Genomic DNA, 20,911 nt, shown 5'->3' on the forward strand with positions numbered 1-20,911 from the left:
AATATCTCAGGTCATTTTGCGGACTGTTTTTCTTTAAACATGGTTTTGATTTCTCCCAGTTATACATGATCGTATATGTATGGTGTCAAAGAGGATGAAATATTTGCAGGGCATCTTAAACCCATTCTATTTTCCACCATGTCCACTGTGAAGTAATTTTTAGGTTGTGTTTCCTACTAGTGCTGCGTACCTAAACCCCGGACCTAAGCCAGACTGGGCCTAACGTTTAGATTCAAGTAGAAAAAAAAACTAAAAACTTGATGTCTGGAAACAAGTCCGGACTTGAAATAACTTTGTCTCGCTTATACTCTCCTTTTTGTTTTAAACCATCTTAAACCTTTGTGAAATTTGCACTGGAAAAATATGAAAACATTGCAGCTGTTTTTGTGTTTATAACTGAACTTTTGTGTTAAGTGCTCATTGCATGTAATTCCGCATATATAGTTTTCAAATTGCATGTAAAATATATGCCGATATGTTACATGTAGCAGAAAAAATATGTTTAGCACACATATGTCATGGATTCAGGTCCGGACTTATAAGTCCGTACCTAAACCTGAACCTCTGGATCTAAATCCGAACATGAACATGGATTTAGGTACACAGCACTATTTCCTTAATCCGGCTGATGAACCCTCCCTGGCTGACTGGACCCTCTCTGGCTAGCATACTACGATTTTCGCGCCCGGCGTGGATCTGCTTGGAGATTACTATTTCCTACCTTACTTTTTTCAACCACTTGACTCAAATATACTGTGAAAATGTTGATGTTTGTGTTGAGAACTGTAGGTACGGTGATGGTAAACTTAACTGAATTAAACAAACGTCATTAAGCCGTAATTCTATGAATGGTGACTGCACAACTTGTCGACGTTGTATAGTGTAGTATATTTGCAATTGGACATGGTGCTAAATCTAAGGTATTTTGGTATTTGGGCAATGGTATAAAGCCATCGGGAATTTGCTTCTGGGGTGTTGGAATTTTAAAGATATTTGTTAGAATATAAATGTTATGCTAAGTGAATAAAGTGGAAAATGATTTTGGTAAAAGTTACGTATTTGGATCTCATTATTATGAAACTTGTTTTCTCTGCTTTACTTTCAAATATTTCATTATTGTATCTGAGAGTTAAGCATATTTGAACATTTGATAGGCCATAAGATATGAAATCGAAGATGCTTATTATCATTAGCAACATTTTATCAACTGAAATGAGTTGTTCTGTTGATAATCATTTTCTAGCAAGTAGGTAAGAGTATGCTTAATTTAAAAGTTAGAAATTATAACTCATTTACTCTAGGGAAGTTCGAGAAGACCCTTCTTATTAAGTTACGTTTGGAAGGGATCCTGACAATAGTGCTGCGTACCGTTTCTGTGTACCGGTACTGTACCGTAAAAAATTATTCGGTACAGGTCCAAAATACCGGATCATGAAGGACCGGTACTGTACCAATACAAATTTACACCAAGTATGTGCTTATTTTGTGACTGATCTCATGCAACACCAAACGTGACCAAAGTGATACCTTGGAACAGAGTACCTATTATGCAACAGGTCATTCAGGCAGGCCGGGAGTTTTGATAGTATTAGGCATTTTAGGCCAAGGGAGTTTGGTGGAAGGAAACCTAGTTATATTTTTGAATGAAGATACTGACAAGTTGAAAACAGTTTATGTTTTTGTCATTGAAGAAGTTCAGAAAAACTCATGTTAATTTTTCAAGTTATTCAGGTACAGGTCCGGACCTGTACCTAAACCTCTGTACCGGTACCTGTACCTGATGTTACGTTTAGATACGCAGCACTACCTGACAACACTTTGCGTTAAATTCAGGAGGGACACGTATACGTATTTCGCTAAATTCAGGAAGCTGTGAATTACATTTTTAATGTGGTATTAAATAGCTTTACCTGCGGGAAATTATTGTATTTTGATAAGCCATACGAAAGAGGAATGGCATGCAGGCGCTCAAATTCAAAGTTGTCGCTTGCCAAATTTCTCTTCCCCAATTTCTTTCCAAAAATGCTCATAGAATCTGCCTTGATTACAGGTTTTCCCCAACATTTCATATACTAGAATGACATTATAAGTGCTATCCCTACAAATCTCTTTATGATAATTTGCTTTTAATTATTATGCAGTGGTATTTAAATCAGTGGCAACACTGCAATTTCTGATGAAATCACAATGTATCTTGTATCGAAACTGAGAATATGACATTCCTGGTGCTGCAATTTTGTTTGGGTCATCTGCTACATACGCGAATGTGTTGCACGTCAGTGTGACCGCAAGGGAAATTGACACAAATGTGCAAATTTGGCTAAATTTCTTAGTGCGATTCGGCGCAGTCCACTGAGATACCTACTCTAGAATCATACAGGTGTCTGCATCAGCCCCTGTTACATTTACATGTGTACCCCTCCTTTGAGCCGAGATAAAAAATTTTTCATCAAGCCTCGTGCAAGTGCAATTTCCTTTTGGTGCATTTTCAATTATTGTACATTGGTTTTAATTCAGTGGCGACACAGAGATTTCTAAGAACATTGTATTATCTAAGAATCTTATAGGTGTCCGTCAAAAACAAATTACCACCTCAGTTGTGAGCCTACACATTTTGTGCATCAAGCTTTCAGGCCTCGTGCAAGTGTGTACTAAAATCTAATGCACAGCGGGGAATAACTCTAACACCAACATAATCCAGAAATAGATGCCCCTGCGTAGTTGTGAGACAGTGGAAAATCTCATGGTGTTACGACCAATGATTGCCGTCTGCAATGGTGTCGGATAATGTGTGATGATACACGTCCACTGTGGTTTGAATGGTCTAGACGGTCAGTAGCTGATAGAACGGTTAAAGTGTTGCCTTTGACATATATAGAGCTTTCACGTGGCATTATAATGCGTGTATTTACCGGACAGCACTAAATTACGAAAGGCTTTCGCAAATCGCCGCAGTTTTTTGCTTGAAATTTGCGCAAAATATCACAAAACGGCGAAACATCCCTTCATTAGTACAAATCTCTTTTTGGTAAATTTTCAATCATTGTACATTGGTTTTAAATCAGTGGCGACTCTACGATTTCTAAGAACATTATATTATCTCAGAATCTTATAGGTGTCCGTCAAAAACAAATTACCACCTCAGGTTTGAGCCTACACATTTTGTGCATCAAGCTTCCAGGCCTCGTGCAAGTGTGTACTAAAATCTAATGTACAGCGGGGAATAACTCTAACACCAACATAATCCAGAAATAGATGCCCCTGCGTAGTTGTGAGACAGTGGAGAATCTCATGGTGTTACGGCCAATAATTGCCGTCTGCAGTGGTGTCGGGTATGGTGTGATGATGCATGTCCACTGTGGTCTGAATCGTCTAGACGGTCAGTAGCTTACGGAATGGTTTACCTGTTCCCTTCGATATATATAGAGCATTCTCACGTGGCATCAAAATACGAGTCGACGGTCGACGGTCTTCAGATCTAATGATCAGTTGACTGCGGCAAATTGTGACAGGTATTCCCAAAGTGGCGTAATTTTGTGTCAAGGATGGCATTTTTTGTTTTTTTTGGGGAGGGGTTCCAAAAACCTCGCTATTGGCAACGTTGGCAAAGTTGCCTAAACATGGCACAGACGGCGAAGCATCCTTAAACCACTGCAAACCTCTTGTTTTCTAAATGTTTCATTACCGTGTATTGTTTTTTATTTCCGGCTGTGCTGACTTAATTACTTTTTATGGTGACATCCTCCGGGTATCCCAAAACTGATGCGAGCTTGGGAAATAAAAATTTGGCAGAAATAAAGTCGCCTTCATACATTTTGCTGCCTTTTATGCTTTCTGGCTTGTAGGGCAGCAACAGAAGATCGCCAGCTCCCTTTGGCAACCCTCTGGATAGTATTCCAATTATGGTTAAATCACCCCAGTTCTTTCGTCACAGTTCGTCGCTGTGTATTCTTCGGCCGGCATTGTTTTCCGCATACCTTCTGGTGTCTGGTGTAGTGTGCTGTTTTTGTTCTGTCATTTGGGTCTTTCCTCAGCACGTGCCATATCCATTTCCACCTACCACGAGGATGATGGTATTCATACACTCTTGTTAACAAATTGTGCAATTCCTTAATTGAAAGAGTCTTTGGCCAAAATATGCGGATGATTTTTCTTGGTATGCCAAATACCAAAAGAATCATATATATGCCCGTTAAAACAAATTACCACCGCAGCATGTCAGCTCCTTTGAGCCTACAAATTGTCTCCATGAAGCCTCCTGCAAGTGTGTGCTAAAATTAAATGCACATTGGGGATCGGAATGGCTATACATTGCGTACCACCAACATGACCAAGAAATAGATGTCCCCTGTGCACTTTTAAGATTATGGAAAATCTTTAGACACTGGTCTTATAACCAATACGACTTTTGATTGTCGTCTGCTGTGACGATGACTAAAAGATGTTTTGCTGTCAACTGTGCTTTACAACTTTCTAAAAGCTGTCTGAATGATTTGTTAAAATGTTTCGTCTGAAATATTAAGAGCATTTAGCTAGCTAGGGCTAGCTTCGTCGATACATAATCCCATTGAGTATAGAGCGTTTAAAAACCGCTAATCTTCTTGCCCTCTGTTTAAAATTTAACAAAAACTATCAGGATCATAATCGTATTATACAGCATAACTATATTGCAATCGATTTGAAGCCATTATATCATTTTATTAGAAAAATGTATTTGTCATTTTAAAAACACCGCATTATAAATTGACTGACAACATTCATTTGTACAATCTGCTGTTTGCACGATGGATAACAAGGGGTGGAATGTTATATAGTGCAATCCTTTCAAAGCGACACAATTTTAATTGTAACCGTCATTTCAAAATACCGTATTACAAATTTGACTGACAACATTCATTTCCACAATCTGTTGCTTGCTTGATCAGTTGAGAATGTTACATAGATATTTACCTTAAAGAAAAAAATTACGACCAATTACATATTGTACGTCCATCTCAATGGCAGATATTCAGATCAGATATGTAGTTACAATACGATTACGATGGAGAAAAAGTTCTTTGTAAAAATAACAATCAACATTAGCTATGCAACAGATCATCACTTCACTGAATGTCGTGAAAACTGTACAAGTAAGTTTATTTTGCAAACCACTGCCTGACATAACAGGTTGAGAGATTTTACATGTCTTATTACTGAATAATAGTTCCGCATGAGTCTTCACTATAGTCAACAACAACAAAGAAACGTCTTATCTTACATGTACATTAAGGCAGGAATAGATACAACCGATACCACTTTAAGGCGCCTAATATCATTCTTGGATGTACAAATGACCGGTCTATTAGCTTCAGTCATAGATCTTTCCACGGATTTCATTGCATGCAGGGAAACGCAAGGCACTATGGGTAGCGCAACATGCACTGCAACAACATCGTTGCCATGACTATGCGTATGCCGTACATGCGCACTGTGTGCGGTCCGGTCTGTGTTGCCATGGTAACTATGTTGTTTGCCAAATGCGGTACCCATACTGCCCCGAGTCTCCCATCATGCAATGGGATCCGTGAAAAGGTCGAGATGCCCCTCCAGCTCCCAAGAAAACCGTTACTTTTTTAAAAAGCCGAACACGAACACAATACTTCTTTCATTAATGTTTCTGTAGTTCTTTACAGAATAGGATACCTTTGATAACCATAGCGTACACGATTAGACTGATGAAGATCACCATGGTAACCATTGTCTTTGTCACGGGGTCGTGCTCTCCGGTTGACCTCACTTCCGCTTCCGTTAAATTCGCAGGCATGAGACCAGAAGTGCCGTTCAGATATGATGACGTCATATTTTGAGACATGTCTTGAATCTCGTCAGAATCTGTAATTCGAATAAAAATTAATTCATGAATATCTAGAAATACAGTCATTGTGGTTCTGTCTTTAAAAGACTTTGAGGCTTAAAGATGCACATCCTTATTCAGTATTGTATGTAAAATTAAGCTTTCAGATAATATATCTGTACACATTTATTTTAACTTCCATACTGGCGACCATGAAAAACGAAAAGTTTTACTTCTTCTGCATTGTGCAGCTGAACTTGTTTCTAGCACAAAACTTTTTCTACCTCTGTTTAAATATTCCACAATAAGATCAGCTTAGACATAAGATTAGTATGTAAGGTACGCATTGGAAGATCCATCAGACCCAGTGTCGGCGTCTTCTACTTCTACCGTAGCCGACACGAACAGGACACTATACCTCAGTGGCCCTATTTCATCTGCCACAAATGCACAGGGAGTAGAATTATGTGGAAGGTAAAATAGAACTTTATACTTATGGGACACGGTACTTCCTCATAAGATAAGGAACCCCGTACACAATGAGCAGCACTGCTACATCTCGCAGCGTTTCCCAATCAGATCCCACGGTAGCTTACATCCTTAACGGTATAATTCAAAGTAACTTTAATCCGTTTAGCTCTGGATGAACATACCCTGCTGCTAAAGAAGACAGGTCAGCTTTGATACCCTTCCCTAGAATCCATTTATACGGTCTTACGGTCGAACGTAGCAGGAGGTACATTTGCAGGACAATGAGAAGCACTTAGAGCTTTATGGAATGCTTTAGATTTGATTTTGACTTACGATTACAATTTACAGTGCACAGTTGTGTTTTGTTCAGTGCTGTACAAAGTCCCTGCATGTTACATTGTCCAATGTTCAGTTGTGCTTTTTGGCAAAATTTGCGTGCGCTAGCTATGTGCCTGTAACGCGTATCATGGGCTTTATAATCAATGACTTTGTTTATGGTTTTGGTCATTTTCGAAGTACTTGCCATGCTATCAGCTCGTACCAGATTGCTTGTAACTAAAATCAAAGATTCATGACAATCGTTGGAATCTCTAAGAAATATCGTGTTAATGCTTGCAAGTATCCCATACTTTTAACGCGTATATACACAATTTTCATTCCAATACCGATTCATCAAATCTTGCGCAGTAATTGAAAAGCTGAATTATTTACCATGTTAAGATACACCTGCCATGGTTGGTACTTAAGCTTGATATATAATTTAAACAACTAGATAGCTCCAACTCTCACCGAATACCCTAAGCTTACCACACTAGAAAGTATCAAAGAAAGTCTCAAGGAAAGTTAAGAAATTTTTGAGAAGACACCGCTTTCTTGATGCAGTGGTGTTATTGTATACTAGTCTTTTTGAATTGTGAGAGTATACGTCATAGATAGATAACTTTATTACGCGAAAATGGTAACATTTATAATGTATGGCAACTTGTACATACGTGACAATTAACTATTGCTAGTATTTAACCGTTTAAAAGAACTAATCTACTTTACGAAGAACAATAAAGGCTAACTATGCATACTAGAACAGTATGCTGAGAACAGTATGCTGCGTCATTGATGTATAGCTAGCATCGTATCGTTTTTGGATAGAGTTGTATATTACAATTTGCCTTCATAGATATACGACTGGGGTATGATTGCAGAACGCAGACACCGTTTCTTAAGCCCCCTCCCCCCTCTCACTGGACCCGCAGCACGTTGGCGACGTCGCTGCGGCCGATCGACTGGACAAAGCACTCAACGAATTTCATCGACAAAAAAAAGAATGTTCTCAAGCTTTGTGTGTTTTGTTGTCTTTTTGGTCATACCTTTTAAATGATATTCCCATTATAAAGTCAAGGGTAACACAGATCCAGTTTAGGCCACAGCGGCGCCGCCAGCGTGCCGCGGGTCCAGTGAAAGGGGGGCTTTAGTCAAGTGAAATGACCTTTCTAAAAAAGAGCATATAACTTACCTAGTAGGAGCTCAAGTCTCCACAGAAGATCTTCGAACTGGTTCTGCTTCTCCGCCAGGCTGTTCAGGAGGTCCCGGATGTCGTGCCTGGAAGAACGGGGCCGCATAGCGTGGTCTTCTGCAGCGAGTGAGGAAAAAATAAGACGAAACAAAAGTAAGCCATTCGTGGGTATAACATGGCAGCTATTGGGGTGGAGTGTTTGGAATCATTTCCATAGGGCGAAAGCCATAGGGCCATCGATGAGCCAACGCTTATCATAGAGATCACTGTATAATATACACAAACGCTATCTCTGTTAACGCATTTGAATGTGGATTGTAATCCTTTTCATTGTATATTGTCCAGTACGGTTGCCAGGGATAGCCATTTCTGATAGCCTTAAGTTAGTTAGGTAGTTCTGGCTGTATTTTGTTTTCTATACAGCCGAATACGTCGGATCAAATCAAATATCATTGTTTATTGAAAAACCGTATATCAAGACACCATTGGAAGGACTGTGAGAATAGTTTTAAAGAAATACTGTTTAAGACATCGAATATTAAACTATTAAAACACAATTTAGAGATCATTTGAAGACGTTGGAAGTCAATGAAAGGTTATTGGTAACATAGAAAAATCATTCAGAAATTGTTAGAAAAGTAAAACCGAGATCGTCTTGAGGTCATCACTGACTGAACGTTGAGAGGTTTTTGAAAGTTAAACTGTCTCTCTGTGGAATTCCCCATTCGAGTTTATGGTAATCATATATCTTTGCAAAAATAGCCTACAGTGCTGAGCAAAACCCATAACAGATTTAAATGTCTGGTAATGATACTGTTTGTTTACATGCTGAGTTACATATATACATTGTTCTGCCAGCAATAGCAAGGCTTGCTACCCCCATTAGACTATAGCCATAGCTGTAGGGTTAGAAATGGCATAAACAACGTTAGCTGTTAAACAAAATTACACAATATATGATCTCATGGTGAGTCTCATATATGATGCTTAGACGATTGAAATAGTAATATTTCAGACTCATCTTTAGTTACAAGATAACATGAATGCATTTTATAGATAGCATTGTATCCTAATCCTACGACAAAGTCTACATAAGCGGGGTTCAAAGCGGCTTAAACCAAATCCATCTCCAGTTACAATTTTTTTTAGAGATAAGGTGCTTTCGTGTTGGTGATAGATTGTATAATTTTGGTCTCTCTGATAATTCGCTATAATGTGGGGGCCTTTAAAAGCAATATGTAGAATTTTTTAAGGCTCAGGCGATAATAGATCAAAAAGCTTTTTGTTTTTATCTGTTGTATCCTACATCTAATCCTATAAGACGCTTAAGCCATGTCTGTCTCCAGTTTCATAGATAAGGTTTATTTGTGCTGGTGATTGATTGTAAAATGTCATCCTTTTTGATAATTCCATCGCAGCACTAAGTTTTACTATGGGAGAATATCTTTACAAAAAATCAATACGAGATAATTACATCTGCAGGCGATGACATAAGCTTTGCTTTTTAATCCGTTATAATCTTAGTCATCAATTATGGTACATTAGGGAAAAGTAATTCTGCCGTCTACGTGTTTGCTGTGATCCTCACCATCAATTATACTACATGCATGTTTGAGCGCCAATTGCGTCATCTATATCTATACATAGCGTAAGCACACACTCTTACATATGCAACGGCAGCTATTATATATCCGCGGGTGCCATACGACTTCCACAAAAAGAAAATTGGAAGAATAAAGAAAATAGATAGAGAATTTTGGAAGCGAAAGACATCTCTACTGTAGCTGTATCTATATCAGTACGTACAACGTTAGTCGGTTAACCACCCTTCGGCCCAATACACCAGCTTTAAATTTGCAGACACGCGGCGCGACAGCAGATGGTTTTATTACACTGAACTACCTGCCGAACCTATATCCTTTGCATATCTAGCTGTAAACGTTGTTAAAATCTAATTATGATATGTATAGAGCGTCTTTTTGACGTGGATATATATGGATGTATCCAGGCCTCTGCAACACATTTATTAATGTGACAATCTTATATATAGGGAAACTGCGACTGAATTATTAGAGCTGATCATGACATTCTCATGTATATACAATAATATAGAAAAGCCATTATACATCAAAACAACAATGATCTTCTTTTGTTAGTAACATTCCCCACATTCAAATTCCTTAAAAGCACCACAAAGATTTCATGACACGATGAAACACCATAGACATTTACATATTCAGGACAACATATTCATTTGCGCCTTTTATTCTTTCGTATGGGATCACCGATAGACCCAACGTCAAGACACGTCCCTACCCTACATTAACATTTTCAGGATAAAAACTTTCATTTACGCATTTTTTTAAAAATGAGATCATCGATCAACACAACATCAAGACATCAAGCACGTTACTACATCAAGAAGAAGACATATTCACTGGGTATTCGTAAGACTGATGTTGTAGCTTAACCTTGGCTTTATCAGTCCCTCGCATGCGTGGATTTCCGTCGGGTTGCATCATTGTGAGTACCTTAATGTCTGCGTGTGAGAGTAATACAGGCGAAAAAACGCAGCGATCAAATGCAGCCTACCATGATGATGTGCTGAGCGACCGCTGGGTGACCGAAATTAGATTTGTGTCCCTTGATTTTATAGTTAGAATATGATGCACGGTGTAAACGTATGATTTAAAAGACGACAAAATCCTTTAAAACGTTAGAAAGATTTTGTTTCTCATTCCATTCCAGCGGTGGCCTCTTCGCTGCAACCTGAAATTTTATTTGGAGCTAAATCAATTCTAAAGCTAACAACGACCCTTTCGACGCTTTATGTTCTTTTTTTCAGTAATAATTCATCTTTTCCCTGATATTCTAATCACGAATTCGAAGTAAAATGCACAAATCAAAGTTAGGTCGCTGCGAGATTGTAGCATGATTGCCGTCTAGTTGATTCGGGCCTCCATTGAGTGATCCGTCAAATGTCTGGTCGCTCTGCCCTCGCAGCTTCTTGCAGAAATGATGTGATAATAAGACGACGTCTTTAGAAGCACGTTAAGCATCGATTCGTCAAGTAAAACTCACTGCATTAGTGGGAATGCTATAAAACAAGATCAGTGGCGCCAGGTATAAAGGGTATGAATGATATCTTTACGTTCCCATGCTTGGGAAATGTAAGCCTGCTGAAAATATTGCATTCAGTCGTACATTTGTACCAGAGTTATGCTAGAAAAGAAAAAAAAAGATCGTTTCTCCGGCTTTAAATCTATTGTAAAGTGGAACTCGTCGCAGCTAAGTATATATCTATATCTATATAAAAATTATACATACATATTGAAATATAAATATATAGATAGCGTTGTTCAAAGCTGTATGATGGGGATTTTTCTACACAATATATATATATATTCATATCTATGTATGTTGGAAAATTCCTATCTTGCAGCTTTAAACAACGCGTACAGCAAGATGTGCAAAGCTTAGTTATGATATGTTATTCAGTGTAATACAACCAACTACTACCGCACCGCGTGCCTAAGAAGCTGGTGTGTTACGCCAAAAGGGCGGTTATACCGGCTATATACTAGATACAAATGCAGATTTAAATCGTTGACCATTAATTTTAAGCTGTTAGCTAGGCAGGTTGTAAAGGTCAGACCGTTAAATCTATTATCATAAACTCATGTGGCGACCATACCTGAAGGGCATTCCATTAATGGTGACTGCAACTTCCATCCTAATATATCACCGCAAAAAAAACATTCGCTTCCCCAAAGACATCCATGGCTTTGCGAAATTTTTAACAGGCTTATAGAATAAGATAAGGTTATAACCGACATCAAGAAATATTTCGACTATCTAGAAATTAAAGCCTTTGTTAAAGTGGGCTTAGCTCCTAGAAGAAACTATATAAAACTAGAGTTCCACGAACACATTATCTTCGCCAAATAATCAAGGCTTATCATGGAGAGTGATTAATATTTACGTGCTTATCACCCCCTGCAAATTTGATCATGCACCATACCATTTGGAAGTTATGATGGGGCGAATGAGTCCAGTCTAGATATGGTTAAAAATCATTTGGTGGTACAGGACTAGTATATGTGTAGAGTGTACTGATATATGTTATAACTGGTAATGAAAAAATATGAGTATGTTGATATTATATGGGCCACAAAGGTTCGATATTGCAGTGTTGTAAGTTGAAAGTGGTGATGAAATAGTACAGTCAATATATATGAATAGAATAAATCTGGCTGGTGGTTGACGTGTTTTTAGGTGTTTTTGTCCTGCTGGGCTTTCTATTTTGTCCCAATTTCGTTATGTCGCCAACCGTGTTGAACAAAAATGCCTAAACTGAACGCGTTAAACCAACAGGACCCACACCTCTGCTTGGAGAATTGTTATTTATTTGACCTACATGTACGTTTATGCAAGGCCATCTGTTTACATGACCTGACACTGTCCCATTGAAATGCAGTAGGTTAACAAACTTTCCTTACTAATTATGCAAATTAGCTCCTGATTTGCATAATTAGTCATTGATAATGTAAATCACCATCTGAGCTCTTTACATACCAAACATGACGACAATCTGTCGACCCCTTCTCAAGTTATTCATGTCCGAATGTCAAAACAAAAACACCCACTGCAGTTCTAAACAAGCCGCTAGGGAGCCAAAATTTACAGAACTTTCTTTCTGTGGCATGAACTATCTACCACGCAAAAATCATGACCATAGCACTTTCAGAAAATATGCCCCTAAGTTTTGAAGCTCCGCTGCAGTACCTTAGGTACCCGCTAGAAGGCCCATTATCGAACTTGACCTTCCTTTCTGTAAACCCTACCCATCCACTAAATATCATACGGATCCATCAACAGGTTCTCGAGTTATGCTGGCGACATACAAATACACATCCACACAAAGCCCGCTGCAGTACCAACGGAAAATACCAGGGGAACCATTTTTGAACTTGACCCCCGTTTTCACAACATCTTCACACCTGCAAAAAATCATGAAGATCCATCAACGTTTCCGTCACTTTTTTTGCCTACATACAAACACAAAAAAATGTAAAGTCTGCTGCAGTACTGTTGAAAAACGCAAGGTGAACCATTTTCGAACTTAAGTTTCCTTTGCACAACCACTACACACCTACCAAAAATCATAAAGATTCATTGAAGCTTTCTTGAGTTATGCTCCTGACATACATTCAGACCCACCCAACAGATTTTTCAACCGAAAACATAATCTTCTCCGAGTACAAGTACTCGGCGAAGATAATTAAAAGAATGCCGTGTAAGCTTGAGCCACAGTCCATTGAAATGTAAAGCAAGGACACCAACAAGGCTGCCAGAACCTGCCTGCTTCATTGATATAAGGACAGTCAATGAAAACACTGCATACGACAAAAATTACACCTTGTTCTCTTTCAGTCGCGACAGAATGCATTTGGCGCTCGGATTTGGATGGGCTGACTTTCACTCAGCTCAGCCGGGAGCCGAATTAATTAAAGTAGGAGGTTAATAAGTAATAGATTTTTGGCGCCTTTTCCCTTGATGTGTTAGAATATATTGACCTGCATGAATGAGCTTTTGGACTCCTATATACACACAATACATCACTTGTTTAGCACAGCTTCAAAGCACGTGCCTTTTAGACTACCACACAAATTCACTTAAAATCGTGTAATTTCATGAATACAATGTATATTATTATATAACATTAAAAGGGAAAAAAAAAAGGCCTTCTTGATAATATTCCAAACACCTCGATATCTGAAATGTGTAGACGTTGGGGATCACTGATGCTTCATCAGATAAGATCTTGTGAAATTCACAATTAAAAAAAAAATGGTGGTCTTAGGGTAACCGTCGGAACTAAGTTGACGTGAGCACATATCATTGCTTGAAAATGAAAATTACAAAAAAGATTTCATCGTCTCCTCTCTTTGTTAAAAATACATAATGGTCGTAGGGTTCCCGTAGAAAGTATGGGAGCTATTGTTAGCACAAGGTATTGTCAAAAACTGATAAATTGTTATCCAATCGTGCCTGTCATGTAGATGCTTCCAAGAAGCTAGAGATCAAATGACGTTACGTATACGTAGAAAACAAGCAATCCTTCGGGCACCAGCGAAGACAGAAATCCACTCAAACCCTTAGAAGCATGACGTAGTCAACCAGGGGACAAAATAGATGGCTTGTTACAACTTATTCCATCAAGATAAATAACTAGATGACTTGTCATAACTTATTCCAGGAAGGGAACCAATTACATAGCTTGATACAATCCATTCCATCAAGGGGACAAATTAGATGGCTTGTTACAAGCTATCATGGACTCTGTAGGATTCATACGGCTGAATTTAGATGGCAACGAGGGCGCGCTTCATTTGATTTGCTCCGACGTCCCAAGATGATTCAACAAGCTAACAGATCTAGAAGGTGCCCTGAAGGAGACAAAAATTTATAACAAGATGTGTTATATTACTAGCTCACTGTTGGATCCACCTGGGCAATCTTGCTGAGCGAAGGATTAGAATATTTGCCAAATAACAGTAACTCAAGCAACTTGATATGATCTTTGAATTTGTTTCGAAGATTGTTTTTTTTTTTGCTCCATTTTTCATACGATTTATGTCGCGGTCATACTCGTCGTAAGCCGCCGTTCGATGTATAATTTTCAAGCAGGCTGTAGCAGAACCAACAGCCGACAAGGAACTAAGACAGCCTTTTCTGTAACAAGACTGCCGAGTTTTGTATGGCAGATGACATGCAGGAATGCCACAAGAAGTTTCGATCGTATGGAGATCATCCAACAAATAAAACCTGACCCTTAGTCTCGCAAAAATCTTAAATTTGTCGTGGTAAAATTCTGACTCAATATTTCATTTTCAAATTGTTCCTGGGATTTTAACATCTAGCTAATGATATCCCCCAAATCATTAGCAAGGGAAAATGAAACGTACGTTTTGCAACTTAGAATTCTAGTACACACACACATTAAACATCTAATGCCTTTGACTGGTCCATATAAAAGAAAATCGGTCAGTTGCAACAATAATTTCATTAAAATGCAATATCTTAAGATATGATCTAAAGCAAAATCTGTTGCTCATATATCTTAGCCATCTCCAATCGTTCAACCTTTTAGCGAAAGTGCTGTGTTCATCGCAAGCATTAACAATTCACTTGAAATAGAAAACCTCTTTAATGTGGATTGAGTGAACTCTTAAGAGAGGCAATGAGATAAAAGCCATCAGACTCGTTCAGTGTAATGGTCGTTTAGTGCAATATATTAACCCGCTACTATCGCGGAGCGTGCCGGCGAAGCTGATATGTTATTACGCTGAATGGCTAAGGGAAGTTATACCGACTATACCGATACAGATTCAGACAAACATTGCACAAGAGAATCGAATATATGAGACAGGTTTACGTTCTAGTGCGCAATGGCGTAAAACAGGTTAATGGTTAGCCCAAGATACGATCTACAAAGGAAATAGTGCAGGGCTTTGAAATAAATCAAGTCAAAAGTTAACTTGCTTATTTTGGTAAGGACTAGGAAAAATGTTGTGTTTCCGGTTACCCGACCGATAGACCCTTTTTTAAAACCTGCCGACCATAGCCTTTTTGGTGGCATCGAACGCTGATAATGAGTGATGAAAACGTTGTAAAATCGTTTCCAACATGTTTTCCCTATTTTTGTTTCTTGCAAAGTTGTGCTTTCACATTGTATATTTGTATAATTAAAATATGATGTTTGAAAATGCCAGTGCCTTGATGCCTGACAGTTTAACATTGCTTAAACATGTACAGCGCTTACAGGATCACTTGGATCAGCCAAATAGAAAATAAATAAAAAACGAAAAGAACAGTAACAACAGCAAGAGAATTCCAACCAACACCACACAGCACACTCTTTCAGGGCCGTTATCGGAGACACAAAAGTAATTTCCCTAGGCCTAAGTTCAAAAGGATTAAGACGTAGACATGACACTGTTTCATGTGTTGAAATTGCAGATCATTCACTTGAGCCTATGAGATTTGTTTGGTAAGCCCAAGCGAATCAATTGACGTACACACAGCCCCGTTTGATGTGCTAAAATCGAAGGATCTTTCCACATAAGCCCTTTGGAAGCGATTGCATCGTTTGATACACCATAGCCCGATAGATGTCGTTAAATGTCTCTTTTTTAATATTTCAAGATGCAACACACGTTAGGAATGAATGAAGTTATCTATTGCAAATCCTTGCCCAGCTAAGTACAGGTCATAACAAAAACAAAACATACATACGCGTGTTGGTAAACGTAACGTAGTCTAGCATATAAAATCGGCTTCTCCTAGCTTAACGGTAAAAATAGGATTGTAGGATTGTATGGGTTCAGTGATAGTCATTTTGTAATAAAGCATGAGGAATACCAATTTTTCAGTGCTACTTATGTCCAAACTGAGAGAATATAAACGAATTAATAGGACATTTCTACAATTAAAATACAATCTACAATGAAGTTAGCTTAATATCTTCTACCGTGTTTGAGGTATAAAATTCTATGCTCTAGTTTGTAACGTTAAGGCTAGTAATTCCTCTGGCTTCCCAATCAAAAGACCGTTACATAAAACATGAGAGCAACAACGGTTAAACTTAGAGGTCTTTAAATGCAGCATCAAAGAACCACGAGGTATGCATACTTCAATTATCCAGGAGTTCAAAACAGTCTTGAAAAGTCCTCAATAACACCTTTTTTGTCTCGATAACACTGTATTTTTGCCTCATTGCAATAACACTATTTTTCTATCTTCACGTGGCGGTCTTAGGATATCAGACGGACTTACCGGAATTTGTGAATATTAATTTTTTAGTATTCATTCATTTCGATCTAAAAAGATTTTTTCTCTACCATGTAACACTATTACACAACAAATCTCTTTAGAATGTAATTTGGATATCTCATTATAAACGACAACGTAGTCTTATAATCTATGGATTTTGATAATCCACACTGTTTACAGTCTAATCCTCATCGTACGATGACAAAAAAAAATCACCAAACAGATGTATTACCATACTGTATATCGAATTAGTTTTAGATCTCAATTCAATTCTTTTGTGGAGGTTTTAAATAATCTAATTCAGGAATAGTTTAGACATACGGTCCTAAATAAAATGTAAGAGAATAAACCTACCTGGACTGTTGTCATCTGTTCTGTTGATACCGATGTTTAGCTGCTCTTCTAATCGGTCCATCAGTCCTTCAAACTGCACTTGTTTGTTATCCAGGGATTGTAGAAGGCTATCGATGCTCGCAGTCCTTTTTGGGATTCGACCACCGTTTGCTTCTCCCACAACGTCCGTCAATAAGACGATAACACAAACGGCAACGAACCGCAAGGTGGAATATTGCATTGACATGCTCTTTAGTGTCCGCTAGATTGACCACCGCAGTTTATGTAGATATATACATCACAGGCAAATTAAAGTACAGAAACGAGCTGTACATGTCCGTGCCAATGTTTGATCGTCTAGATCAAGCCCAATCCTGGTCGGTAAGCCGTTCATATCACAAGCTTCTCAAGCTGTGCTGTTTGGAAGTGGTGTTACGCCGAAGCATTTCCGTACACGTATCCAATGCCTCTCGAAGCTTCGTTTTCAAGCATGCTGGCAGATTTTGAGTCCTCTTCCAATTGCCGTTAACGTCTAAACAGCGCCTTCTGCGTATTTTATGGAAGCCGAGAGTCCTTATGCATCAGTGGGTTACTCAAGCATGTTAAAGAGTATTGATTTCTTCAGTGCGGTGAGGCGCCGTATTCCGACCCATGGTCGGGTAATCGTGGCGGTTAAATGCTGGTAATTGATGGTCGTCCGCCGCGCGGTCCCTCTGACGTCACGATGACGTGGAACTTACGCTCGGGTTGTTTACATTAGGGACATTTCATCATAAGACTCCAAAGGGGGTGGGGGCGTTGATGATTTTACTTTCAATCTATCTTGGGTTCTTCCTGCCAGACGCCTTGTTTCTATTTCTGGTGCACACTTGTTGTATAACGCCTTGAATCACCCACACTGAATACAAAACGTAGTCCACCGGTCCGGTCATGTTTTGGAACTAAATGTCGGTTAACCAAACTCCTACACGGTGACAGTGATGCATATAATTTGAATTGTAACGGCTACGTGTACGTAGCTATTTTAGCACTGCTTAAGTAAAACATGTTGCTCTGCTGTCGTTACCCTTTTTTCTGAATCTTTGCTTTTCACAAGGCTTAAAATTAGTTCTTTAAGCACATCTTGAATTACGTGTAAATGTTTCGTTTCTTCATTCGATTAGAAACAAAAAAATTGACATTTACGCATGCTTTAAGCTATAAGGTATGCTTAAAGATCGAATTTTGTGCAGTGTCATAACAAACATTGCCCCTTAAATGTGTAGTATTCTGTATTCACAATGATAGAACTGTATGGAGGGTTTATGTTTTCTTTGGTGCAGAAATTACTCTTGCTGTAGCCCACACGGTCAGTTGTTGACCTGTTGGTCTTTTTGTCTAAGGCCTTTTCTTTTCCTCAAAGGCAAAGTGGTGAATTCATTTTTGATTTTCAATATAAGATAACAAACATCATATTCATATATACTCATACACCTGTATTGGTGGTAAGAATCATTCACGCTATGGCTAAGAAGTGTTACAACAAAACAACGGTAGCATCAATTATGTACAGTAATACAGCAGTATCATATGTACAGCACTACCGCAATATCAATTACGATTAATACTACGGCAGTGTCAATTATGAACAATACTACGGCAGTATCAACTATGTACAGTACTACGGCAATATCAATTTGTACAATGATACTGCGTATCAATAATGTATAATACGGCAGTATCAATTATGCATGTACAATACTACTGCAGTATCAATTATGTACAATACAATGACAGTATCTATTATGTACAATACTACAGGAGTATCAAATATGCATGTACAATACTGGTACGGTATCAATTAAGTACAGCAGTGTCAATTATGTACAATACTACGGCAGTCCAATCATGTACAATACTACGGTAGTATCAGCTATGTACAATACCATTGTAGTATCAATTATGTACAATACTACGGCAGCATCAATTATGTACAATACTACGGCAGTATCAATTATGTACAATACTACGACAGTATCAAATATGTACAATACTGTCGCAGTATCAATTATGTAAAATACTACGGCAATATCAATCATGTACAATACTGTCACAGTATCAATTATGTATGATACTATGGCAGTGTCAGTTATCAATTATGTACAATACTGTATCATTCCTGTGCAATACTACAAGTCTACAACGGTATCAATTATGGTCATATAAAATACTACAGAGACAACATACCCCACCTCAATCAACATGCATTATCAGAATAAAAGGATCTAAAATCATATCTTAGATAGTAAATCCTGTATATTTATTCCTATACAAATTAAAAGCACCAACGTGATGACAATGCAGTGAATCGCCCAGTGAGTATCAAAGGCTCCCTCCTATCTATATAAATGCAAGGCCATGACAAACCTGTTGACCATATTCTACACACGTGCGCGTGTGCACAGTAGCTTACGGCAACGCAACAGCTACTTTAGCACATTAATCATTGACGTAGTCAGCGGGGGAACGCCAAGGTTAATACTGACGCGGAAAAGTGCTCGTTTAAAATAATCCTAGCATTTTAACTGTGGAAAGCTGCAGTGGACTAGTGATTAGTTATCATACTTGTTGGCTCCAAAGTCGCTCGAACGATATGCAATTCTACACACAGTGAATTATTACTATTTTACTATTATCACTACTAATTCATTACTTATTTCGTTTAGATATTGCCAATTAAACAATGTTTTGTAATCGGATTTGAAATAGTCGAAATACTCTGACTATCAAAAGAACCGGTGTATGAACATTTTGGAAACACATTTTATGTAACCTTTTGAAACATACCATTATATTTCATGACCGATTCTCACATAAATGCATAGCAAGATAATGATAACAATGATTTCAATATTTCAGCACTTTTAGGAAGGAATATGTTCTGCATTTGCTGGCAAATGTTGGCTTTCTAGTCTACCAAATCATCAAATTTGCCGTCTACTGTGCTGAACTTTATCGCCGTAAATTATGTTTGCAGCGAGGCGGCGTAAAAATAATCGAAAGATAACTAAGGGAGTTAACATAAGCATAGAGAACTAGAGTTCCACGACCTCATACCTTCGCCAAATGATTTTAACCTTTATGACTGACGTATCAGGAGTGTTTCTGATCAAATATAAATCATACCAGTTGATCTTCTTCACCCAAAAAACAAAAGTCACATAACTTCCAAATGACACAAGTATGAAATTGCCATCATTTACCTGTATGGAATTATAGTAGTTTCTGATTAATTATGCAAATTAGGCCTACATTTGCATATTTTTAATCTATCAAAATTCCTCAGTATCAAATGTCACATATTTGAATAGACATATCATGGAACATGGCGGGTTTTTAAAATTGTCTCATTGATTATGCAAATTAGAATCTGATTTGCATAATTATCGTCCAGTCATACAAAGCATCACTGCACGTAAGCTATCTACATACCAAAAATCATTACCATCCATCAAGCCCATCTTGAGTTATAGTATTTTCTCATTAATTATGCAAATGAGGTCTTCATTTGCATAATTGATATCTATTAATATTTCTCTCCTCCTCAGTTACATATGTCACATGTTTGAGAGTCCTATCGTGGAATTTGGCGGATGTATAAATTTTCCTCATTAATTATGCAAATTAGATACTGATTTGCATAATAAGTATCTAATCATGTACATCATCGCTCAAGCTATCTACTTACCAAAAATCATAACCATCCGTCTTCATTTGCATAGTTCATATCAATTAATATTTCTCTCTTCCTCACTTACATATGTCACATGTTTCAGAGTCCTATCATGGAATTTGGCGGATGCATAAACTTTCCTCATTTATTATGCAAATTAGATACTGATTTGCATGAAAAGTATCTAATCATGTTCATCATCACTCAAGCTATCTAC

General features: G+C 38.0%; 1 protein-coding gene across 1 annotated transcript; it reads right to left on the reverse strand.

Annotated features, from left to right (window-relative positions):
• Nucleotides 1-4,673: 4,673 nt before the first annotated feature.
• Nucleotides 4,674-17,312, reverse strand: LOC136429368 (uncharacterized). Its single transcript, XM_066419210.1, has 3 exons — nucleotides 17,004-17,312; nucleotides 7,815-7,931; nucleotides 4,674-5,871 (listed from the first exon to the last, which is right to left on the reverse strand). Exons 1-3 carry the CDS (start codon nucleotides 17,227-17,229, stop codon nucleotides 5,648-5,650), a joined length of 567 nt encoding a protein of 188 aa, XP_066275307.1. The 5' UTR covers nucleotides 17,230-17,312; the 3' UTR covers nucleotides 4,674-5,647.
• Nucleotides 17,313-20,911: the final 3,599 nt, after the last annotated feature.

The sequence above is a fragment of the Branchiostoma lanceolatum genome, chromosome 3 (genome assembly GCF_035083965.1).
Source record: "Branchiostoma lanceolatum isolate klBraLanc5 chromosome 3, klBraLanc5.hap2, whole genome shotgun sequence".
Lineage (NCBI taxonomy): Eukaryota > Metazoa > Chordata > Leptocardii > Amphioxiformes > Branchiostomatidae > Branchiostoma > Branchiostoma lanceolatum.

Bases quoted from the DNA above. Each gene is read 5' to 3' on its own strand.
- LOC136429368 (XM_066419210.1), bottom strand. From the start codon at position 17,229: ATGTCAATGCAATATTCCACCTTGCGGTTCGTTGCCGTTTGTGTTATC. The intron at 7,932-17,003 runs GTAGGTTTATTC...CACTCGCTGCAG, and splicing joins AACAGATGACAACAGTCCAG to AAGACCACGCTATGCGGCCC. The intron at 5,872-7,814 runs GTAAGTTATATG...TTCGAATTACAG, and splicing joins GAGACTTGAGCTCCTACTAG to ATTCTGACGAGATTCAAGAC.